Source organism: Natrix helvetica (assembly GCF_964273705.1).
Source record: "Natrix helvetica genome assembly, chromosome: 2".
NCBI lineage: Eukaryota > Metazoa > Chordata > Lepidosauria > Squamata > Natricidae > Natrix > Natrix helvetica.
The window spans coordinates 92,028,874-92,055,299 of NC_138552.1; the positions used below are offsets into that span (position 1 = coordinate 92,028,874).

General features: G+C 46.3%; 1 protein-coding gene across 1 annotated transcript in view; it reads left to right on the forward strand.

Annotated features, from left to right (window-relative positions):
- Positions 1 to 26,426, forward strand: part of SVEP1 (sushi, von Willebrand factor type A, EGF and pentraxin domain containing 1) — a gene marked incomplete at its 3' end in the record, with an annotated part of 152,764 nt that overhangs the window by 10,563 nt on the left and 115,775 nt on the right. Inside the window, exon 3 of the mRNA XM_081943838.1 lies at positions 2,600 to 2,776. Within this exon, the coding sequence (XP_081799964.1) occupies positions 2,600 to 2,776 (177 nt within the window). The remainder of the gene's footprint in view (positions 1 to 2,599; positions 2,777 to 26,426) is intronic.

Here is a 26,426-nt window from a genome sequence, read left to right on the forward strand (position 1 = left end):
TGTCCAAATTTTAATCATGTGGCCATGGAGATACTGCAGTGTTGTAAGTGTGAAAAATGGTCATAAGTCACTTTTATGCCATTCTTACTTTGAACGGTCACTAAATGAACTGTTACAAGTTGAGGATTACCTGTAATACCGTGTTTCCCCGAAAATACGCCAGGGGCTTATTTTCTTTTGCCCCACGAAATATGCCCTTGGGTTCATTATCAGGGAGGGCTTATTGTTTTGGGGCTGCCGGGCGGCTGCTCCCTTGTGAAGTGGCTCCCGAAGTGCCGGGCACAGCCTCAGGGGCAAAGCAGCCATGAGGTAACCATACTCACGAGCTGCCGCCCGGCAAATCCCCTCTCCAGCCGGGAAGAGCGCCATTCACTGACCTAGGGGGTAATCCCCAAAGTGCCAAGCCATGTGGCGCTCTGCCCGCTCCCCAGCTCCTGCGGCTTGGCACATTCGGGATACCCCCTAGGTCAGTGCATGGAGCTCTGCCCAGCTGGAGAAGGGGGTTGCGCGAGCGCCTGTTCCGCTCGCAGCTTCACCAAGCCCTTGCCAGGCTCTCCCAGGCCACCGCCGCTGGCTGCTGCTGCTGCCCCCCCCGCCGCCGCCGCCCCGCTGCTGCTGCCTGCCGCCGCCGCCGCCCCGCTCCGCTCCGCGCAACTTCAAAACTCGGGCCGAGTCTTTCAGCATCGGCCGCTCTAGGAGTGCTCTCTATGGTGGGCCGGCTGCTGGAAAACTCCCTGTCCGGCAGCCAGCCCACCATAGAGAGCACTCCTGGAGCGGCCGATGCTGAAAGACTCGGCCCGAGTTTTGAAGCTGCGCGGAGCGGAGTGGGGCGGCGGCGGCGGCGGGCAGCAGCAGCGGGGCGGCGGCGGCGGGCAGCAGCAGCAGCCAGCGGCGGTGGCCTGGGAGAGCCTGGCAAGGGCTTGGTGAAGCTGCGAGCGGAACAGGCGCTCGCGCAACCCCCTTCTCCAGCCGGGCAGAGCTCCATGCACTGACCTAGGGGGTATCCCGAATGTGCCAAGCCGCAGGAGCTGGGGAGCGGGCAGAGCGCCGCATGGCTTGGCACTTTGGGGATTACCCCCTAGGTCAGTGAATGGCGCTCTTCCCGGCTGGAGAGGGGATTTGCCGGGCGGCTGCTCGTGGGCATGATTACCTCATGGCTGCTTTGCCCCTGAGGCTGTGCCCGGCTCTTCGGGAGCCAGTTCACAAGGGAGCAGCCGCCCGGCAACTCTCCCCTTCGGCCAGGCAGAACGCCACTCCCCAACCTAGCGGTATCCCGAAGGCAGCAAGCAATGTGAGCGCTCCCCCCCTCCTGCGACTTGGCGCTTTCGGAATAACGCTAGGTCAGTGAGCGGTGCTCTGCCTGGCCGGAGGGGGGGTTTATTTTCGGGGGTGGGCTTATATTTTTGCCCACGCGAAAAATGTGGCATGGGTTTAGTTTCGGGACAGGTTGTATTTTCGGGGAAACACGGTAGATTAACTGGAAGATATTCATTATGCAAGCATAACATTGTGAAACTCAACTTTATCCTTTGCCCAAATGCTATTATAGTTATTTTTAAAGTAAGGTGTTCATTTTGATTTTAAAATAATTCTTCTGATTGTGATTAAATGTCTTTCCATACACATAGGAATATCATGTGTGCATGTGGCAGGTTCAAGAAGAATATTTGTGACCAATCACCCCAATCTCCTATAGTAAAAATGAAATTTTCAGGATACCTTATTTTTGTAATTCTGAATAATCCATTCACTTTATTTTGCTTTATTTCTATGTCTTACACTTAAACAACACATTAAATCATGCCTCCTCCTTTACTCAATATACAATATTTCTACACTGAATAAACCAACTATACCAGATATGTTTTTAAACTTGTGTAAGTTTTCAGAATTGTAAAAAAAATGAATTGCATTTTATAAATACAAAACCTGAAAATTTTGTAAAATGCAAAAAGTCAGATACTTTTGGAACTTTCTCTTTGAATATCTTGATTAGACAATAAATTTTTGCATAGTATTAAAGTCTACAGAACTCATTTTAACCATATATTCAAGAGACTTTACTTGATTAATTTACTGGGTAATGTCAGATAAAACTGAAAATATTAAAATGTATAGTTTAATGAATGAATACAATGTGGCTTTTGCAGGACAAAATCATTAAAATGCCTCAATTATTTTCCACCTTTTAAGAATAGAATGTTGCTTTCTAGATAGATACAATAATGTTTCAATGAGAGGACTTCTGTATCTCAGTTTTATTATAATAACGTTTACATAGAAGAATAAAAAGAACATTGTATCCATGGAAATTAATTCGCAAATGCAGATTTCCAAATGTTAATGAAATGGAGCAGAACTATCATTGGAAATTAATTGATCTCTTATTCTCATCAGTATCTGCTTGAACAGGAAAAATAAATGGATTTTAAAATAATTAGCATTGTTTCAGTAATTTTAACTATTGGGATTTAGCTTACTTTTGCATTTCAATGAAATGTCAATTTAAAAAAACTCTAGATGAGTAGATGTCCCTAACTAGTTATTTGCTTATTTATTTGGAACCCCTATCCTGTCCTCCCAATTGTCCTAATTACAGACCTGCCTTCTGGAAGTTACATTCAGGAAGATATAGCATACTGCTCCTATCTTTGTGAGGGGACTGAAAATTGTTGTGATACCATGGCAAGCTGCAAGTGTGGTACTCACACAGGACACTTTGAGTGTATCTGTGAAAAGGGATACTATGGCAAAGGACTACAGCATGAATGTACAGGTTAGTAACTATTTTCTTCTATTATATTTTGTATCAGACCTAGGTTTGGGGCAAGGTTGTTCAAAGCTTCCCAGTGCTGTATATCCCAGCACCATACTTATTGTACCAACAGATTGAATGATTTTACAGAATGTATAATACATTCAAGAGATGTCTGTCATAGCCAAAGTCCAAACCTGAATATTTAGCCAGCCAAATGGCTCATAGCTCCTTATTTTTGTATGCAATTTCCATGTTTAGAGTTTCGGTATGTTAAATTTGACTTTATAAATTACATGTAATGCATATAGCTCCCACAACCCCTCCCCCCCCATGATATAAATATCCATCAAACAATTTGCCTGTACTGCAGTGTCTAGTGAGTATGCTGATGGAAAACTTGGGTTTCTTATTTGTGGAAATTGTGAGAAATTGTCATCTTTCAAGTGCCCCATCTTGGACATCGGTAGACCCAAACCATTATTCAGATTCAGATTTTTATTTAGCTGGATATATAATTATTGGTTTTATATAATTTGCAGAGAGTTCACTGTGCCACAGACATCCGGGTGTGAGTCCCTTGTCGTGAGATGGGGCCCAGGGAGGCAGTTGGGCCTGCTGATAGTATACCTGGCTCCTCGCTATACGTCAGCGGCCCTGCCTGAACTCCTCGAGCTGATCTCATCGGTGGCGGTTGAGACCCCCAAACTGTTAGTGATGGGGGATTTTAATCTGCCGTCGATGGGAGAAGCGTCTGAGGGGGTTCGGGAGTTCATGGCTTCCATGACAGCCATGGACCTGACCCAGTTAATTCAGGGCCCTACTCACGAGGGAGGCCACACGCTGGACCTTGTCTTTGTCTCTGGCCAATGGACGAGTGATCTGGGAATAGGGGATCTAGCTATTATTCCCCTGTCATGGTCGGATCACTCACTTCTCCGGCTTGACTTCCCTGGTGCTACCCCCCACCGCGAGGAGGCGGAACCGGAAGGCATTAGATGGTTCCGCCCCAAGCGCCTGATGGAACCAGACAGGTTCCAGACGGAGCTTGGGCCACCTCCTGTGGATCTGACCCGCCCTCGAGTAGAGGACCTGGTAGACGCATGGAACAGTGCGACTACCGGGGCCCTAGACCGGGTGGCGCCTTTGCGGCCTCTCCTGCGGCGACGAACCACCCTGGCCCCTTGGTTTACTGAGGAGCTAGGGGTGATGAAACGCCACAAGAGACGCCTAGAGAGTCGTTGGAGATCCTCCCGTTCCGAATTTGACCGAGCACAGGCACGAGCCTATTTGAGGACGTACCTTGTGGCACTAAGAGCGGCCAAACGTCAATATTGTGCCGCTCTTATTGCGTCCGCAAATAACCGCCCTGCCGCCCTGTTTCGGGTGACTCGCTCCCTCTTGTTTGAGAGACCGCGGGAAGCCCCTTTACAGGGCAGAGCAGAGGAGTTTGGGAAATATCTACAGGACAAAGTCGCTCAAATCCGGATGGGATGGGCCCCTTTCAGTGGTCCAGTAGAGACGCCCGTGGCGAGTCTTGAGGGACCGCTTTGGGAGGAGTTTGACTCGGTTGCCATCGAGGATTTGGACAGGTTGCGTGTATGTCTGCGACCCACCACATGTTTATTGGACCCGTGTCCCTCCTGGCTTGTACTGGCATCCTGGGAGGTTACGCGCGACTGGCTCCTGGGCCTAGTGAACGCCTCGTTGGGTGAGGGATCTCTACCGGCCGCCTTGAAAGAGGCGGTGGTGAGGCCCCTGCTCAAGAAGCCTTCCCTGGACCCAACGGACCTAGCCAATTATCGTCCTGTCTCCAACCTTCCTTTCTTAGCGAAGGTTGTAGAGAATGTGGTGGTACAGCAGTTCCCACGTCACCTGGAGGAAAATGATTATCTAGACCCGCGCCAGTCCGGCTTCCGACCCGGGCACAGCACGGAGACGGCCTTGGTCGCATTGGTTGATGATCTCTGGAGGGCCAGAGATAGGGGTTGTTCCTCTATCCTGGTCCTATTAGATCTCTCGGCGGCGTTCGATACCATCGACCATGGTATCCTGTTGCACCGGCTAGAGGGGCTGGGAGTCAGGGGCACCGTTTTACGGTGGTTTGGCTCCTACCTCTCTGACCGGACGCAACGTGTGTTGGCAGGGGAGCAGAGTTCGACCCGGAGGTCACTCACATGTGGAGTGCCACAGGGATCGGTGCTCTCGCCTCTCCTGTTCAACACATACATGAAACCGCTGGGCGAGATCATCCGTGGCTTTGGGGTGGGATATCATCTGTATGCTGATGATACTCAGCTATACATTTCCACCCCGAACCACCCCAATGAGGCCGTCGAAATGATGTCCCGGTGTTTGGAGGCCGTACGGGTCTGGATGGATGGCAACCGACTAAAACTCAACCCTTCCAAGACGGAGTGGCTGTGGCTTCCGGCCCCCCGGTTCAACCAGGTGCTTCCATCTCTGGCCATTGGGGGCGTGCAACTAGCCCCCATGGAACAGGTGCGCAATTTGGGCGTCCTCCTAGATGCCCGGCTGTCCATGGATGACCATGTAACAGCCGTGGCTAGGGGGGCGTTCCATCAGGTCCGCCTGATGCGCCAATTGCGCCCCTTATTGGACCGGGATGCCCTACGCACAGTCACCCATGCGCTAGTGACGTCTCGCCTGGACTACTGCAATGCTCTCTACATGGGGCTTCCCTTGAGATGCACTCGGAGACTACAGTTGGTCCAGAACGCGGCCGCGCGGGTGATTATGGGGAGGTCTAGATACTCCCCTGTAACACCTCTCCTGCGCGAGCTGCACTGGCTTCCTGTGGTCTACCGAGTGCGTTTCAAGGTTTTGATTATGATCTTTAAAGCGCTTCATGGCATAGGACCTAGTTACATGCAGGATCGCATCCTGCCCCACACATCCCTACGACCAATTCGCTCACACAGAGAGGGACTTCTCCGGGTGCCGTCCGCCAAACATTGTCGGGGGGCGACATCCAGGAGCAGAGCCTTCTCTGTGATGGGCCCAGCCCTGTGGAATGACCTCCCCCGTGACATCAGGATTATTTCCGATCTCCGCTCCTTCCGTGTACAGTTGAAGACCCACCTCTTTCAATCATCCGGCCTGGCTCAACCGTAACCTTTTCATATTCCTCCTGACTGTCTTTTTTAAATTTTAAATTTTTATTGTATATTGGGTTTTTTTATTAGACGGGGCATGTTAATGGTTTTAATTTGTCTTAATGTTTTAATCTATTACCTCCTCCGTGCATGTATGTCTTTGTATATATGTATGTTTATATATGTCTTAGTGTACGCCGCCCCGAGTCCTGCCCGGAAAGGGAGCGGCTAATAAATCCAAATTTATTATTAATTTATAATTTATTATTATTTCCTTGTAAATATTGTCAGTATTTAATTGGATACATCTTGAGAGTCAATACACTTCATGGATTTCCTAACTGGCTAGATACCAGTAGCAGTATATTGCCTTGCAAGTTTGTCTCCACAGTAGAGAGCTTAGCTTGCATAAAGTAACATTAACACTCTTGGGGCAAAAATGAACTTTTTGTGCTTCTTGTTAAAATGTGTCATGTGACAAGTAGATTAGTTTATCTATTCTAGGCTGTTATGGGTATATATGAAAGTGAAATCTATAGGTTAGAAAAATTTACATGATATGCTCCAGTGAATTATGATAATCATAGAAGGAGTTCTGAGAAAATTTGACCAGTTTTCTGAATGAACGCAGAAAAGAAAATGTTCTCCTAGGTCAGTGATGGTGAACCAATGGCACATGTGCCACAGGTGGCATGCAGAGCCATTTGTCAGGGCACGCAAGGCACTGCCCTGTCAGCTGGCCAGCGCGTGTGTGCGCGCTGGCCAGCTGAGTTCACCCTTTTTTAAAGCCATTTTTCGCCCTCCCCAGACTCCAGAGGCTTTATAGGAGCCTGGGGAGGGCGAAAAGAGCCTCCCCCGCCTCCCCCTGGAGGCCCTATGGAGGCTTCATGAGCTTCCCTGAAGCCTCCGGAGCACAAAAAACCGCCCCTACGGGCAAACCGGAAGTTCGGGAATGGACTTTCTGTTTGCTTGGAGGGTCGTTTTGACTGCTCCGGAGGTTTCAGGGAAGCCTCTTGAAGGTCCCTGAAGCCTTCGGAGCACTTAAAATGACCCTCCAAGCAAACCGGAAGTGACTTGCGGTTTGCTCGGAGGGTCGTTTTGAGCGCTCCAAAGGCTTCAGGGAAGCCTCTTTTTTTTTTTAAACAACGTTTTATTGGTTTAAAAAAAAATTTACAAAGAAAAAGGTAGTGGATAAGTACAAATTTTGACGGTTGCAATGTGCGGTAGGTGTCCCCTCCCTCCATACTCAAGGTATACATTTGCAAAAAATTTCATTATTAAATGGTTACATATAGTCAGCATGTAAATTCAATTAATAAGTTCGGTCAACTTATGTCAAGCAAGTTTTCTTGTTCATTTTTGTGATCTGAGTTTTCTCGGTGTCGCCCCATCTCCCCCCGCTGGCAGAGCTCCAGCCCCTCCCGTGTCCTGTGTATCTGGTGTAGAGTCATCTGGTTTTTCTAGGAGAGCTTTGTTTTTGTCCATAAAGGCCTGTGCCTCTATGGGTGTATTAATTCTAACTCTTGTATCCTCCCAGAATACTAACATACCTTCAGGCATCTGCCATCTAAACCACACCCCCTTCTGGTATAGTTTCTTCGCTAACTGCGAGTAACTTTTTCTTTTTCCCCTCACTTTCTTGGGGATCTGTTTCAGAATGGTTATATGCCTGTCCTGGTATTTCAATTCTTGCCCCCTTTGTGCACTCAGAATCTCATCTCTTGTACTTTTTCTAAGAAATTTAATGTGTACCTCCCTGGGTACATTATGTGTTCTAGCATACACTGAGTTAACTCTATAGACCAAGTCTATTTCCCACCCCATCTGTTGTTTCTCTCTGTGAATATATTCAGCCAAAATACTTGTCATAATGTCCTTTATATCTTCATCATCTGCTTCCACTACATTTTGAAATCTAAGATAAAAGGACATTCTCTCAAATTCTATTTTCATCTGCTGGGTATCAAGTTCTTTGTTCCCCTTCTGCATCACCTCCATCCCCCCCCCTCATCTCCGCTGTCCCACCCTCCAAAAGATCCAGTCTCTGTGAGTTTTTATTAATTTGAGCCTGGTTCTCTTTGATGTCTTCTTTCATCTCTTTCAGTTGTTTTTTTTTATTTCCTCTTGTCCCTGAAGAAGTTGTTGAAACATTTGTTGAAAGTCAGTCTCTGTAGATTTAGGTTGCATTAAGGCTGTTATCGTTGATTGTGTACTGGGACTAGACGTTGCAGATGTCGGGGCAGAGGCAGCAAAGCCAGGTTTTCCAGGAGGTGGTTTTTAGGAGGCATTGTTTGTAGAATAAGAGAATCAGTCAGAACAGAGAGTGATCAGTCAGAGAGGTGAAGCAGCCAGGAGAGTCCAGGAGACAGGAGGTCCAGGCAGAAGAGGATTTTTCTAATCACCCTGGCAGTAGAGTAAGGTTTTTCACTCCAGGGAGTTCAAAAGGTAGCAATCCACAAGAGATTTGTCTGAGTAGCACGGAGACAAAGACCGGAAGCCTGAAGTTTTAAAGGTGGAGTCAAATTTCAGAGCTCATAAAGACAACGGAAGTGTGCCATCTTGCCCTGCCAGCTTCGGGTTTAGAGGCATAACAAAGTTTTCAACTTTCCCAAAAGCTTTTCAGATCATCCTTCCATTATGGTTTTAAGTTCAAAAAATTCGCTATTTCTAGGAGCGTGGCATCCTTGGTTGGCTCTCCCCCCTCCTCCTTCCCTTGGGGTTGAGAGTGGAATTGTTTCTAGCTGCCTGTCCGAAGGAGGGGGGAAATCCCCCTCCCTCTAGTCGCGCTTCTCCAGCCAAGCCGAAAATCAAGTTTAAACTGCTGGCAATTTTCTAAGTTGATGAAAGGGATAGGAGGGAGTTGTCGCCTCACCGCAGCCGCGTCCTTCAATTCCTCTTTTTCTTCCGTCAGCCTCGCAGCGAAGATGCCGGAACGTCCCCCACGATGCTCCCCGATGCCTAGAGCGATACGGGGGTCCCCCCCGGCCGCCGCCGATCCAGGGGATCCCCCGCGGTGCCGCTCCTCCGGCAGGAGCCTCTACGGGGCGTTCTGTGCCCCCCAAGGAGTGGGGAGCCCACCGGGAAAGTGTGGGGCGAGCAAAGCTTGCCCGTCGCCGTCAGCCACCGGAACCGGAAGTCCTGGCTTCAGGGAAGCCTCTTGAAGGTCCCTGAAGCCTTCGGAACGCTTAAAACGATCCTCCGAGCAAACCGGAAGTGACTTCCGGTTTGCTCGGAGGGTCGTTTTGACTGCTTTGGAGGCTTCAGGGAAGCCTCCTGAAGGTCCCTGAAGCCTCCGGAGGGCTTCCGGGGGGCGGGGGAGGCTGTTTTCTCCCTCCCCATGCTCCTATAAAGCCTCTGGATCCTGGGGAGGGCGAAAAAAGCATGCAAAAATGGGGGGGTCACGCCTGTAGTGCACGCATGCACACTGGGGGGTCGTGCATTGCATTATGGGTGTGGCACGCCTGCACACGACACCCCTGCTCTTCCCACACTTATGGCACGCAAGCCAAAAAAGGTTCGCCATCGCTGTCCTAGGTGTTGGTAATCATGGGCAAGGTAGGAGTAAGAAAAATAAAAAGTGGAATGCGTCATTCCGAAAGCCAAAAATGAATGAAAATGCTGACTGGTGACTGTCTACTTAAGGAAAAACTGTTTCAAACACGTGTAATAAGCTATATTTGTTCAGGTGGAAAAGGGATGGATTAAGAAGCATGATGGATCTTAATATACATAATAAAAGATAAAAAGAATGAGCAAAGGATACAAAAGTGGTGAGAAATTCTAGATTTGGGCCTTTTTTGCAGAAAAAAAATGAACATGGATGAAAAGGAAAGAAGTGTTAGAAACTAAAATGTAAATTGAATGATTGCAGAAAAATAAAGTAGGAATCATATGAAACAGAAGAGGACAGTTAGATCTAAAGATCTAAAAAAAAGACAGTGTGGAAAATGCTTGAAATACAATGGAAAGAATTATGTAACGGAGCATGTGGAGTGTATGTGTAATTATATTAAAAAGTATAAAAAAGGATGATTGGTAAAAATGATGGAATGAAAGATGCTGTAGATAATAGGAAAATGCATAGAAGAGAATGAGAGCTTCCAAATCTGAGAAAGTTTTGTATAAAAATAAAACATTGCTAAATAAAGATTCCCCAAGAGAGTGAAAGGAATTAAAATAAAAGTGATGAAATTATTTGGAATGAAATTGAAATGAGGAAATGCTGGAAGAATTTGTTTAGTAGTCGCATGTGGAAAAATGGAATTGAATCAAATGCTACATTAATTTCTGTGTGCATGGGGATTTTGCATGTGTGTGTGTGTGAATGAATAAAAAGAATTATATGAATGCTGTCAGAGATTTGGGAAATGATAAGGCTGCTGTTATAGATGGTACAACTAGAAAAAAGGTGAACTATAGTGGTATCTTGTTACACATCGTTAATTGGTTCTGGGAGGTGTGATGAGTATCAAAAATGATGTAACAAACAAAGGAGGAGGAGGAGGAGCTTCCGGGGACAATGGCGGACCTTCTCAGAGCTCCGTGAACGATGGGGCTCCCTGGCAGGGATAGCGGGTGTTTTCGACCCCCACCTGTCACCCTGGGGGTCTGGAATTGTTGAGTGGCAACCCTGGCTCCTGTTGAGAACAGCTTGCCCCCCGGGGGGGGGGCAGGCAGCCAGGAGGACGGGAGACGGAGGACACATCGGTGACTTAGAAGTGAGAACGTATCCAGAGGCTGGGCCGCGGCAGCGGAGTAATGAGGAGGAGGTCTGCGCGGCTGCCAGGGCGGCGGAATAGCGGAAGAGCGATTCGGCGATTCGGTGAGGAGAACGGCCGTGGTGAGCTGCCTGTTTAGGAGGCCGGTGGGGGTCGGAGAGGAGCTGCAGGAGCGAAGAAGGAAGCCAGGGGGGCCACCGGAGGATATGGGCGGCCTCCAGAAGATCAACAGGCCGGGAAACTGGCCTTGGCACTTTGTCTATCCCCCCCCCCCCGCTGAGCTGCGATTTCCGTCTATACCCTAAGAACTGCCTCTGGGCTTTGGATTGTGGATTGTGATTTGGATTGTGGATTATGGTTTGTTGACTGTGGATGCTTCCTCTCCCTTCTCACTTGCCTTTTAAGTGCTCTGCTTTCCCATTTACATCTTGGACCTGCTACAAATGAAACCCTGCCATAGCCATAGCCATGGCCTGATACCAACATCTTAATCTACTCAAGGTCCGACCTTCTACGACTGCGAGGGTCCCCTCTCTCGCAGGCATGCCCCCCTGCCCTGGCTAGGGCCCACCTCGATGAAGGGTTTATTAACCCAGAGAGGTGGAGGAAGCGGGGGATTAGGGGTTTTTTAGTAAAATGTTTTTTAAAAATTTTAAGGGGTTCCAGGGTTGGGGGGGGCATGGATCAGGTCAGGAGTGATGGTAGAGCCAGGCGAATAGGTGTGGTCGAGAGAGGAGGGAGCGGAGTGGGGGAGGAGAGGGAAGACAGCATTCCAATACAGGCTCTTTGATACCAATGGTCGTGGGGAGGGGCAGGTGCGAGGACAGATTAAGAACACGTAGTCGGTTGGGAGACCGTGGTTATTGGTCATACCCGGTCGCTTGTACCAACCCCCGCATACTAGGTGGTCAGGATCTACAGACCCAGGGTCTGAGGCTGTTGTTATGCAATGCGAGGTCCATTGTCAACAAGGCCCCCCTCATCAATGATCTGATTCTGGAGGGGGAGCCGGACTTCGCAGGAATAACTGAGACCTGGTTGGGCCACGAGGGAGGTCTACCCCTCGTGGAAATGTGCCCACCAGGTTATCGAGCATTTCACCAGCCTTGGGCCCAGGGAAGGGGCGGCGGGGTAGCAGTGATTATCCGGGAAGACCTAGAGCCGAGAGAGTTCACTGTGCCGCAGACATCCGGGTGTGAGTCCCTTGTCGTGAGATGGGGCCCAGGGAGGCAGTTGGGCTTGCTGATAGTATACCTGGCTCCTCGCTATACATCAGCGGCCCTGCCTGAACTCCTCGAGCTGATTGCATCGGTGGCAGTTGAGACCCCCAAACTTTTAGTGATGGGGGATTTCAACCTGCCGTCGATGGGAGAAGCGTCCGAGGGGGTTCGGGAGTTCATGGCTTCCATGACAGCCATGGACCTGACTCAATTAATTCAGGGCCCTACACACGAAGGAGGCCACAAGCTGGACCTTGTTTTTGTCTCTGGCCAGTGGACGAGTGATCTGGGAATAGGGGATTTAACTATCACTCCACTGTCATGGTCAGATCACTCACTTCTCCGACTTGACTTCCCTGGTGCTACCCCCCGCTGCGGGGAGGCGGAACCGGAAGGCATTAGATGGTTCCGCCCCAAGCGCCTGATGGAACCAGATAAGTTCCAGATGGAGCTTGGGCCACCTCCTGTAGACCTGACCCGCCCCTGGGTAGAGGTCCTGGTAGCCGCATGGAATAGTGCGACTGCCGGGGCCCTAGACCGAGTGGCGCCTTTGCGGCCTCTCCTGCAGCAACGAACCACCCTGGCCCCTTGGTTTACCGAGGAGCTAAGGGTGATGAAACGCCACAAGAGACGCTAGAGAGTCGTTGGAGATCCTCCCGCTCCGAATTTGACCGAGCACAGGCACGAACCTACTTAAGGACGTACCTTGTGTCATTAAGAGCGGCCAAACGTCAACATTGTGCCGCTCTTATTGCGTCCGCAGATAACTGCCCTGCCGCCCTGTTCCGGGTGACCCGCTCCCTTCTGTTTCAGAGGCCGCGGGAAGCCCCTCTACAGGGCAGAGCAGAGGAATTTGGGAAATATCTGCAGGATAAAGTCGCTCAAATCCGGAGGGGATGGGCCCCTTTCAGTGGTCCAGTGGAGACGCCCGAGGCGAGTCTTGAGAGACCATTCTGGGAGGAGTTTGACTCGGTTGCCATCGAGGATTTGGACAGGTTACGTGGATGTCTGCGACCTACCACATGTTTATTGGACCCGTGTCCCTCCTGGCTTGTACTGGCATCCTGGGAGGTTACACGCGACTGGCTCCTGGGCCTAGTGAATGCTTCGTTGGGCGAGGGGTCTCTGCCGGCCGCCTTGAAAGAGGCGGTTGTGAGGCCCCTACTCAAGAAGCCTTCCCTGGACCCAACGGAACTAGCGAATTATCGTCCAGTCTCCAACCTTCCCTTCTTAGCGAAGGTTGTAGAGAGTGTGGTGGCCCAACAGTTTCCACATCACCTGGAGGAGAATGACTATCTAGACCCGCGCCAGTCCGGCTTCCGACCCGGGCACAGCACGGAGACGGCCTTGGTCGCATTGGTTGATGATCTCTGGAGGGCCAGAGATAGGGGTTGTTCCTCTATCCTGGTCCTATTAGATCTCTCGGCGGCTTTCGATACCATCGACCATGGTATCCTGTTGCACCGGCTAGAGGGGTTGGGAGTCAGGGGCACCGTTCTACGGTGGTTCGGCTCCTACCTCTCCGGACGGACGCAACGTGTGTTGGCAGGGGAGGAGAGATCGACCCTGAGCCCCCTCACTTGTGGGGTGCCACAGGGGTCGGTCCTCTTGCCATTCCTGTTCAACACATACATGAAACCGCTGGGCGAGATCATCCGTGGCTTTGGGGTGGGATATCATCTGTATGCTGATGAAACTCAGCTATACATCTCCACCCCGAACCACCCCAACGAGGCCGTCGAAATAATGTCCCGGTGTTTGGAAACCGTACGGGTCTGGATGGATGACAACCGACTCAAACTCAACCCCTCCAAGACGGAGTGGCTGTGGCTTCCGGCCCCCCGGTTCAACCAGTTGCTTCCATCTCTGGCCATCGGGGGCGAGCAACTGGCCCCCATGGAACGGGCGCGCAATTTGGACGTCCTCCTGGATGCCCCGCTGTCCATGGATGACCATGTAACAGCCGTGGCAAGGGGGGCATTCCACCAGGTCCGCCTGGTGCGTCAATTGCGCCCCTTATTGGACCGGGATGCCTTACGCACAGTCACCCATGCGCTGGTGACGTCTCGCCTGGACTACTGCAATGCTCTCTACATGGGGCTTCCCTTGAGATGCACTCGGAGACTACAGTTGGTCCAGAATGCGGCCGCGCGGGTGATTATGGGGGGACTAGGTACTCCCATTTAACACCTCTCCTGCGCGAGCTGCACTGGCTTCCTGTGGTCTATCGGGTGCGTTTCAAGGTTTTGATTACGATCTTCAAAGCGCTCCATGGCACAGGACCTAGTTACTTGCGGGATCGCATCCTGCCCCATACATCCCTACGACCAATCCGCTCACACAGAGAGGGACTTCTCCGGGTGCCGTCCGCTAAACAGTGTCGGGGGGCGACGCCCAGGAGCAGGACCTTCTCTGTGATGGGCCCAGACCTGTGGAATGACCTCCCCCTTGACATCAGGATTACTTCCGATCTCCGCTCCTTCCGTGTAAAGCTCAAGACCCACCTCTTTCAATTGTCTGGCCTGGCTCAACCATAGTTTATCCTATTCCTCCTGACAGTCCTTTTTAAATTATATTTTTATTACGGGGTACTTTTAATGGCTAATTTTTATTATTATTATTGTGATGTATATTTTTATTACCTCCTCCGTGCATGTATATGTATGTTTATATGTATTTATGTATGTTTTTATTGTACGCCGCCCCGAGTCCCTTGTGGAGAGGGAGCGGCTAACAAATTAAATTATTATTATTATTACTAAATTTTCCCCACAAGCAATAAGGTAGTGAGTTACAAGGCAGCTGACACTGACAAGTTCTAGCTTGTGCATTGACTACCAAACAAACAATAAGTATCAGGACAACTTTTTCAAAATGTGTTGAGTACCAAATTCAATGAGTTTAAAAGCAGTTGAGTACCAAGGTACCACTTTATTATATGTTTGTTTAACAATTAGTTGGGCAACTTGTTTAACATTTGTGAAGGGACCCTCGCTGTCTGAGTCTGGTGGCAACTCTAACGGCTCCTGCTGGGCCACAACACCTTCCCTACCAGTTTGCAAATGTGAGCGTGCACGCTTGGCCACGCATGCTCTTTGGATGAAAAAAAGTGGCTAAATGGAATGACATAGCACTGGCGCGGAGGGGGGAGCACCCGCGATTCCCACTGCGGTTAGGGAGAACCAGTCCAAATCAGCAGAATAACATCTCTGGAATATAGGCTCTCAGGGTCACTTTTCAGAGTGAGACAGGCAACATATAAATTTAATAAATACTTACTAAAGACATGCAAAAATATCAAGATGACATCTGTGATCTTATGATTGAAGCCCTCCTACCTCTTTACCTGGCTGATGGCGGCTGCCATTTTACTTTTTTGATCCCCTTCCCAGCAGATGCCTCAAGTTCCTATGAATGCACTCTTGAGCTCTTCTTAATATAATTTATTTCCTGTGGTTTGTTTTGGCATTCACTAACTATAATAATGGCAAAACATATCTAGCTTAAATTATGCTCTTGAGTAAAGCAATTGTAGTATGAAATCATACCATTTTTCAGAGTTTACAGGTAGAATCTGGGGGATGTAATAGGCAAAAGAAATAATCCTCATATAATCTGCCTATAGTATTACTGTTTATTTTTAAAGTGTATATGTAAGGTTTTTTTTAAATTAATTATTCTTGGCAGTGTACATTTCTGGATTTATTTTCGTATGAATATCTGTCATACTTCAGCAAACAGAAGATTTTTAAGGGTTGCACATACTATATTAACATATGAAAATTTGCCACCTGCTTGACAACTGGAGCTGAAGTTGTACACATAAATAACATTTGGCCCAAGGAATTGATTGTTGTTTATTTATTAAATTTGTTGGCCATCCATCTTACCATATGGTCAATTTTGGGCAGCTTACAATTTTAAAAAGATAAAACTATATAAATAATATTCTACAAAAATGCAAAATACAATACATAGACCTAGTTGAAAGATGGGAAGGGAAGGAGTAGGATGAGCGTGGAGTGGGAAGGGGGATGTGCTATTAATCTATCAACCACTCCCCCGTGTGAAATTCCCCCATTGGAACCCCAAGCCAACTGGCAGAGCCAAGTCTTTAAGCTCTTGTATCATGTTATAAGAGTTGGTTCCGACCTCCCTCTGGAGGGGCAAGAGGTTTCAAAAGGTGGGAGCAATGGCAGGGAAATCTCTTATCCTGGACCCCGCCAGCTGTGATATCCTAGCCAATGGGTCTGCAGCATGCCTCCTCTGCCAGCATAGGTGGGGTGAGCCAATCCCAATAAGATGAGACGGTCCCTCAAGTAGCATGACAAGATGATTACCAACATCTGTACACAGAAGCAAACTGACAACCAATGCAGTTTGTGGAGCAGTATTGTTACATGTGCTACTCATGAGGCTCCAAGAACTGCACTCTGCACCAGCTGTACTTTCCAAAAGCTATTCAAGAGTAGCCCCATGTAGAGCGCATTACAATAGTCCAGCCATAAGATGAGTAGAACTTAAATGGTTGAGCTCAGGGACTCCTGATCCAGGAGAGGCTGCAATTGGCATACAATAAGTTGTGCAAAGGCTCTCCTAACTGTGATTGCCACCTGCCATTATGTGTCTTGCAAACATAGCATAGTCTTTCTACAATTGCTACAGCTCCTTTAAAAAAATGGAAGACCACTAGTGACCCTTAGCAGGGAAAATTGCGTAGAGGTTTTTAATGAACGGGTAATGCTGCAGGACAATATTAAGCAAAGAATTGAATGGCTTATTAAGGTGCTGCAATCATACTGCTTTAGGTTTTAATGTATAAAATATCCTATGCTGCAAAGCATAGTAATGGAGTATGACTGAATCCAAAAAGATGGACCTCAAAATCTCCAGGTATTTCTGACACTAGCAAAGATAGTAAAATAGAATACAGGTAGTTCTCAATTTAGAAGAGTTCATATAGTGACTGAAGTTACAACAGCACTGAAACAGCAACTTAGGACTGTTTTTCACTCTTACAACCATTGCAGCATTCCCACAGTCACATGATCAAAATTTGAATGCTTGGTAACGAGTTCATATTTATGACGGTTGCAGTGTCCCATCCCCGGGTCATGTGATCACCTTTTGCAACCACCTGACATGAAAACACAATGGAGATGCCAGATTCACTTAACTATGTTATTAATTTAACAAATGCAGTGATTCACTTAACAACAGTAGCAAGAAAGGTGTAAAATAGGGCAAAATTCACTTAACAAATGTTTCACTTAGCAACAGAAATCTTGGCCTCAGAATATTCCCATTAAATTAGAAAAAGGTTTTTTTAAGGATTTGAATCAATTGGTTTTGAAATTTATTTGGCAGGGAAGAAAACCAAGAATAAAACTCAAGGCTATGCAAGACACTAAGGAAAAAGGAGGATTTGGCGTATCAGATTGGGAACTTTATTATACTGCGGCCACTCTAACATGGTTAAATGAACGGATAATGTTGAGAAATAAAAGTTTACTCAAATTGGAAAGTCATGACCTCCAAATAGGATGGCATGCCTTCCTTTGGTATGAAAAAGGATCTGCACACAAATATTTCAATAGACACTACATCAGGCAGAAAATGATTCAATCATGGTTAGAACAGATGATGAGAGATCAAATCTTGTTTAAACCAGAAATATTTCTCCTAGGTATAATACCGGAGGGGTTTAAGAAAAATACACTTTGTTTAATTATATATGTACTAACTGCAGCACACATAACTTATGCACAATATTGGAAAAAAGAAAATACACCATCAGAGCTAGATATAAACAGAAAAGTGTTGGCCTGTGCGGAAGCAGATAGGCTCACTCTTGAACTTAAAAATAAAGGGGAATCAGAATATTTTGAAGTCTGGAACAGATTTTATGATTGGTATAAGACAAGGTGACAAGACTGGAACAAACTGTATATATTATGATTGGACAGAAGGATAGACAATGTATTAAATAGACTAATTGTTAATGGTTGAGACCAGCTGTATATAATGTGAATGTATGGTCACTTCGACTTCGCGGTACTGCATTGTTTTAAATGTAAAAATAATAAAAATATATTTAAAAAAAAATATTGGGCTCAATTTTCGTTGTAAGTTGAGGACTACCTGTAGAAAAAAAACCATATGTATGTATGTATGTATGTATGTATGTATGTATGTATGTTTGTTTGTTTGTTTGTTTCATTGCAGATTCAGAAAAACTGATATTGTGCCTCTGAAGTAAACAAATGCATCACTTTAATCTTAACATGGCATTTTGACTCTCTAGTATAGAGCAACCTATAGATAATGGTGATAAAACAGCATATATGGTTCTTGGCTTTTACACAATTGAATAAACAGATGAATACATTCCTGACAATACTATGTACACTTTTCCAATCATACCAAACTAAATTATTATTTCAAAGACTGCATGGTTAAAAATCTATTTATTATATGGAAGCAGCAAAGTGAATTTCTTTTGGCTAAAAGATGATGAAATACATAATTCTGCTGGCATAGCTATAGTCTTTGTAGATCCTGTCTAGAACAGATAAGACTACGTATAGTGCATTGGATCAAAGCTTAACATAAGTGATATTTCATTTATTAAAATATCTACTATAATAAAGCAGAGAAGATTAGTTCTACAGTAAGCATGGAATTATCTTCTATCATTCCTGAACATCCGCTGTGCTGATTGGGGTTGCATTCCAACCATTGGAGGACTATAAGTTCTTTCTCTCTGCTGTACTCTTTTGATTCTGCTTTTAGATTTTGTTCAAAAGCATCTCATTCCAAATAAAGCAGGACAGCCAATTTTATTTAAAAGGAGTAGATGTTTGAACCAATACTGGGGAATGAGGGATAAAATGAGAGGGAGGAAAGAGATTGAGATCCCCTTTGAAATGCAAGGCAGTTGTGCAACACTGTGTAAAAAAGTGTATCGAAAAAGATATTTGGATTGTGTGATCAGCTTAGTATATCAAGTATATGTGCCTAAAATATGTCTGCATCTTCCAAATGCAGAGGCTGGGATGGTTCATTTAGGTTTGTTGGGGGTTGTCTGTGGAAGTCTTGGACAATGTGCTGGTACATATTTTAGGAATCATCTCAATGGACTTTTCCTGCATGTTCCGTCAAGCTATCTTGAGCTCTATTTTCTAGAAAGATGAAAAACAGATCTAGCAAAACTATAAACAACAGTTTATTTTAAAGAAAGATTTGGGTGAAGTCTCTTTTTGAAAATGTTAGCAGCTTTTTTTAATATATATTCTAGCAGCTGCTCTAAATTTTGCACTCTTTGGCAGAAAGGGAAAGTCTTCTATATCCTTTCATAACTTTTGGACATTTTACTTTCTCTTTTTCTGTATTGAAATGTTATGCTTTACTTTATCTGATAACACAAGAAACTTAACTACCAAAAATAAAACCCCAACAAAAACAAAGCCAAAAGCAATCTGCCAAAAATCTCATACTACATTAAACTGGATAATCTAATCTCAAAATCAGAGGTGGATTCCTACCAGTTCTGACTGGTTCTACCGAACTGGTAGTGCTGCCTTCAAACAAAGAGCGAACCGGTTCTATGTTCCTTTGAAAATAGCCCTGCCCATCCGCCCCTGGGTTATACGTACCTTTATTTCAGCTTCTGAAGCCCAGCTGATCCGGGGAGGCAGATTAAAATGCCGTTCCTCATCTGTTTTCCTTTTTTTCTGAGTAATTTTTGTTTAATTGCGCAAAAACGTGCAGTGCGCGTCTGGCGCGCTCTCAGCGAATGGTAGTAATGCCAGTAGCAACCCACCACTGCTCAAAATATAACTAAAATCAAGATGTTTTTGCAAATAGAAACAAACTAAAAATTCCCTAGACCCTATCAGCTAAAATCAAGCGTATACATTAAAAGTTGCTAAATATAGAAAATCTCCCATATAAAAGTTATACAGATTGTACCACAGAGGAAACACTGAAACTGTTGTAGGTTTAGACCATTAGCAAGGTCTCCTATTCATCCTAAACAGATTTTATTTATTTTTTAAAAAGCATATAGCTGCCTACTAGCTCACAGCAACTCTAGGCAGCTTATAAACAATAAAAACACAATATAGAGAAAAAAAACGGCACCCACCCATGGCAATAACATAGATTGTAAACCTGTGAGCTAATATAAACTGAAGTGCAGGTGAGGAAATCCTTTTTTCTTCAGTTTCTTTATTATCCACCTCTTGCTGATTAGATAAGTGTGGGCATCTTCTACTCTAAGACATTCTTTATCTCGTAATCAGATCCATCTGTTGTCATGGTAAAGGTTTAGTTAGTTTAGTTTAGTTTATTTAATTTATAGACCGTCCCCTCTCCCCGTAGGGACTCGGGGCGGTGTACAGACCATTCATAATCAAAACAACAGAAATAACATAAGACATAGAGCAGAAACAACACACACACACTGTCTGTATATAAAATCCCAAAACCAATTTAAATCCTTAAAAAACAATTTTAAAACCCGTTTAAAACCCCAATATAAAATTTAAAAAGCCATCCAGGAAGGTTTGTAATAGATGTTAAATACAGTTACGATTATAATTATAATTAGGCCAGACCAGCTACTCGAAACAGGTGGGTCTTGAGTTTCTTGCGGAAGGAGCGGAGATCAGAGGTGGTTCTAATATCGGGGGGGAGGTCGTTCCAGAGGGTTGGGCCCATCACAGAGAAGGCCCTACTCCTAGGCACCGCCCGCCCGCACTGTTTAGCGGATGGTACCCGGAGGAGGCCCTCTCTGTGAGAGCGGATTGGTCGCAGGGATGTATGGGGTAGAATGCGATCCCGCAAATAACTAGGTCCCGAGCATGGAGCGCTTTGAAGATGACGATCAACACCTTGAAACGCACCCGAAAGGCCACAGGTAGCCAGTGCAGCTCGCGCAGGAAAGGTGTTACATGGGAGTACCTAGTACTCCCCATAATAACCCGCGCGGCTGCATTCTGGACCAGCTGGAGCCTTCGGGTGCATCTCAAGGGGAGCCCCATGTAGAGAGTGTTACAGTAATCAAGGCGAGAAGTCACTAGGGCATGGGTGACTGTGCAAAGGGCGTCCCGCTCCAGTAAGGGACGCAATTGGCGCATCAGGCGAACCTGGTGGAACGCCCCCCTAGCCACGGCCGTCACATGATCATCTAGCGACAGCCGGGAATCTAGGAGGACGCCCAAATTGCGTACCCTATCCACTGGGGGCAGTTGTTCCCCCCCAATGGCCAGAGATGGGACACATTGGCTAAAGCGGGGCGCCGGTAGCCACAGCCACTCCGTCTTGGAAGGGTTGAGTTTGAGTCTGTTGTCGCCCATCCAGACCCGCACGGCTTCCAGACACCGGGACATCACCTCGACGGCTTCGTTGGGGTGGTTCGGGGTAGAAATGTACAACTGAGTGTCATCTGCATACAGATGGCACTCAACCCCGAATCCTCGAATGATCTCGCCCAGCGGTTTCATGTATGTGTTGAACAGGAGAGGGGAGAGGACCGACCCCTGTGGCACTCCACACGTGAGCGGCCTCAGGGTCGATCTCTGCTCTCCCGCCAACACACATTGCGTCCGACCGGAGAGGAAGGAGGAGAACCACCGCAAAACGGTGCCCCTCACCCCCATCCCCTCCAGACGACGCAATAGGATACCATGGTCGATGGTATCGAAAGCCGCTGAGAGGTCTAACAGGACTAAGATGGAGGAACAGCCCCCATCTTTCGCCCTCCAGAGATCATCCACCAACGCGACCAAGGCCGTCTCTGTGCTGTGACCCGGTCGGAAACTGGACTGGCGCGGGTCTAGATAGGTAATTTCCTCCAGGTGTTGAGGGAACTGCTGCGCCACCACACTCTCAACAACCTTCACTAAGAAGGGAAGATTGGAGACAGGACGATAATTGGCTAACTCAACTGGGTCTAGGGAAGGCCTCTTAAGTAGGGGCCTCACCACCGCCTCTTTCAAGGCGGTTGGCAGGAACCCCTCCTCCAGCGAGGCATTCACCAGACCCAGGAGCCAGTGACGTGTGACCTCCCAGGTTGCCAGTACAAGCCAGGAGGGGCACGGGTCCAATAAACATGTGGTGGCCCGCAGTCGCCCGCGTAGCCTGTCCATATCCTCGGCGGCAACAGAGTCAAACTCCTCCCAGATAGGTACCTCAAGACTCACCTCCGGTGTCTCCTCACGATCACTGAAGGGGACCCATTCGCTCCGGATCTGAGCAATTTTGTCCTGCAGATATTCCCCAAATTCCTCTGCCCTCCCCTGTAAAGGGGCTTCCCGCGACCTCTGTGAAAGGAGGGAGCGGGTCACCCGGAACAGGGCGGCAGGGCGGTTTTCTGCAGACGCAATAAGGGTGGCATAATATCGACGTTTAGCCACCCTTAGTGCCACAAGGTAGGTCCGTAAATGGGCTCTTACCTGTGTTCGGTCAGATTCGGCACGAGAGGATCTCCATCTGCTCTCTAGGCGTCTCTTGTGGCGCTTCATCACCCTCAGCTCCTCGGAAAACCAAGGGGCCAGGGTGGTTCGCTGCCACCGGAGAGGCTGCAAGGGCGCTACCCGGTCCAAGGCCCCGGTCGCCGCACTGTTCCATGCAGCCACCAGGTCCTCCGTCCGGGAGCGGGTCAGGGCAACAGGAGGTGGCCCAAGCTCCGTCTGGAACCTATCTGGTTCCATCAGTCGCCTGGGGCGGAACCATCTAAGATCCTCTGGTTCCGCCTCCCTGCGATGGGGGGTGGCGTCAGGGAAGTCCAGCCGGAGAAGCGAGTGATCTGACCATGACAGGGGAGTGATCACCTGATCCCCTATTCCCAGATCACTCTTCCATCGACCAGAGATAAAAACAAGGTCCAGCATGTGTCCTCCCTCGTGTGTGGGGCCCTGAATTATTTGGGTCAGGTCCAAGGCTGTCATGGAAGCCATGAACTCCTGAGCAACCTCGGATGATTCACCCGTCGATGGCAAGTTGAAGTCCCCCATGACTAATAGTCTAGGGGTCTCAACTGCCACCTCCACAATCACCTCGAGGAGCTCTGGCAGGGCCGCTGAAGCATAGCGAGGAGCCAAGTATGCAATCAGCAGGCCCAACTGACTCCCTGGGCCCCATCTCACACCTAGAGTCTCACATCCGGATATCTGAGGTACGATGAATTCTCTCGGTGCCAGGACTTCCCGTATAATGACTGCTACCCCACCACCCCTACCCCGGGCACGAGGCTGATGGAATACACGGTATCCTGGTGGGCACATTTCCACGAGGGGCACACCCCCCTTGTGGCCCAACCAGGTTTCCGTGATCCCTGCAAGGTCCGGCTCCCCCTCAGAAACCAGGTCATGGATGAGGGGGGCCTTATTAACAACGGACCTTGCGTTACATAACATCAGTCTCATGCCTCGGCTCTGTAAACCCTGACCACCTAGGATGCGGGGGTTGGTACAAACGACCGGGCGTAACCAACGCCCCCGGTCTCCCAACCGACTGCAGGATCTTCTTCTGTCCTCGCATCCACCCCTTCCTGCAACCGTTGGAATATAGGAACCCTCTAAAGGAATGTTATACTGACTCCCCTCCCCCGCTCCGCTCTTATATTAGGTCTTATATAATTGAAGGATCAATACAGAGCAGTACAAAATATTGATCAAACATTGGCTAATGTTTTTCTGTTCGCTTCACCAAGTTCATTTTGTATCTGAATACTCTCTAGTCAGGTACAGAATTCTAATAATGTGTAGACAATGCCAAACTAATCACATGAAACACTACTTTGCCCATTTAAATAAGAACCTGATTTTAACCCAGAAAGCAAACCTGATTTTAACCTACCTATTATAAGGATGTCCCATTGCTTTATAACATAACTTTAGTAAAGTTAACAGATACGATCTTCCCAGTTATCAGGAGAAAAAACACAATGTTTTCTTTAAAAATCAGAGAGTATATCTGGTTGTTCTAGCTAAAGCATCCAGTTTTAAGAATCCCTCAGACCTTATTAAATCTCTTGGATCCTTACCTCCTTCAAGTTACCTTGTATCTCCTAAAGGTTTTCTTAATCAGTTAGCAGGTGTCCTGGAGATTGGTCTGAAGCTGATCCTTGAAGTCCAGAAGAATGAATTCAAAAAAGTACTCTTCTTATTCCTACTCTTCCTACTCCTGCTGCAACATTCAACTTGATTACCTTAGTGAGAATTGACCCTTAGCAAGAAAGTAATGGTTCATTGTATCTGAACCAACTAATTCATAATGGGCTTAAGGTACACCTAAAGTTAGCAGTGTCTCTAGGAATCATAGCGGTGCAGCAGTAACAGCTGTAACAGTTGTGCTGGCACAGTGTGGTTAGAATGCAGTATTCTTGGTTAACTCTCCCCACAGCCAGGAATTCAATTCTGACTGGCTCATATAAAATCAATTCTAATTCGCCCTACATTTCCCTTTAGTATACCTGTACTAAAAGAAAATTCTGCATCAAGTCCAGTTATTAGAATGTTCATCAATCAACTTTCATAATGTAGCCCATAACATCCAATTGAAGGTCTCCATTAGTAGCATGATGCTGATACCAATTGTTCAGTTTCATGAATTTCTTATAGTTCTTTTCCTAATTCATTTATAAGATGGCAATTTGCATCTGAGAGAAGCTCACTTTTACTCGAGTATAGAGGTGGGGAACGATGGCCCCCCTTCATGATTTGTGGACTTCAACTCCCAGAATTCCTGAGCCAGCATGTCCACAAGTCATAAAAGGGCCATCGGTCCCCACCCCTGCTCTAGCATATAAATCCACTAATCCTAATTGAAGATCTTTATTAAAAGCAACTGCCTCAGGGCCTCCACATAAAAATACATTGCTTTTTCTGAAATGCTTATTATATAATAGTTTCCTAACATCTATCACAAGTCTCTGGAATCACGGTTATCACCTTTGTTGAAAAAATATGTTAATCTTATCCCAGCTAACCTGCACTGTTAATATAGCATGATTTTGAAACATTAATAAGATTTTTGCCCTCATCCTCTCCAATTAAAATTCTGACTCCATCTCTAACTGATCCTTTCCATCACTGCACATCCATAGGATGGTAACATCCTTTAATATTATGTTTTTGTGGGGAAAACATCCAAAGATGAGGTGGGACAACATTGAAATTACTCACAGTTAAGTTTGCTTTTCAGTAATATAGAGCAGGAGTGGGCAACTTTGGGCCCCATGCTGCTCAGGAATTCTGGGAGTTGAAGTCCTCAGGTCATAAAGGGGCCATTGTTGCCTACTCTTATATTGAGTGTACTACTAGTGCTTTCAGTTAGAGGGGTTGGAGAAATATTTTCTGCAAATAAATACTACAAGTACGCCAGATGCATTGCAGTTTGGCTGTGTGTTGTATGTACTCTGGGGGCATGGTAAATCATTGGTGTTTAGACTGCAAAATAATAAATATTTTATGGTGAACACAAATTTTGTTGATAAAGTTTGTCATAAGTATACAAAGATCACTGATAGGAAATGAAGAACAAGCATTTTATCACTTTACATATTATTTTCAGAAAACATACATCTGCATAATTTCTTGCATATACAGGCTGGCTTGATGCCAGCTTTTTAGCAGTGTTTTGAATCTTTAAAACTGTTAAAATAATACTTCTTAAAAATCTGATGGATGGGTCCACGTTACTGGATGGAAACCAATAATTGTCTTTGCTTGAACTTTTGATGACTTTTATAACTGCCTTTTGTTGTAATATGGCAAGACGTATCAAATAATATTTCTGTATCTTATCCAAAGAGTGTAATCATTCAACTGCCTAGAAATTGTTTTTCTCTCTTCTTTTTTTCAAGAGTGACTTAATGTAGTAAATTAGCCTACTGCTTTCCAGATGTGCCTGATTACAACCCCCATCATTCCCAGACAGCAAAATTAAAGGAGCTGAAGTTTTAAGAAAAGTTTTTAGAATGCTTCTGTTTGTAAAACAAGACTTAAAAGTAAATCATTTGATATTTTATTTTGGACTTCAGTTATCCAAATGCAGTTACCAATAGCCAACTGATAAATAGAATTTAATAAATATAAATATGTATGTTTAAGGATTGTTATCTACAGAGTCCAAGCAATGGACTCTCTGTGTTGTAGCTCCAGTTCTTTAGATTAGCTCATTGCCAGAGATAAAACTATTCTTGATCCTGTTGTATTTTTAAGAGACATGTTAAAACCTGGCTTTTTAAGAAAACCTTATTAGAAGAACCAGTATAAGGTAGAATGCCCATCCAAGTTGGGGTTACAAATTTTGTTCACAACAGCATTAGTTTCTTTTTCAGTAATGTGTTGCTACTATTTTATATTTTTGTTTCCCATTTATATCAGTTTTATATTTTAACCCTTTTACTGTAGGCAGGGCAAATAAAACACTCATATTCCTCCTTATGGTGAGTTCCATAAAACCAGTAGATAAAAGTGTTTCTCTTCAAACTACATGATCCTGATTTCTTATATGCAAATGGAGTTAAGATAATGCTGGCAGTTCCCTTGAGCTATTGTAAAAAAAAAAAACCAACTAAATCAGGATTAGGCTAAAGTGGTTATTTTTG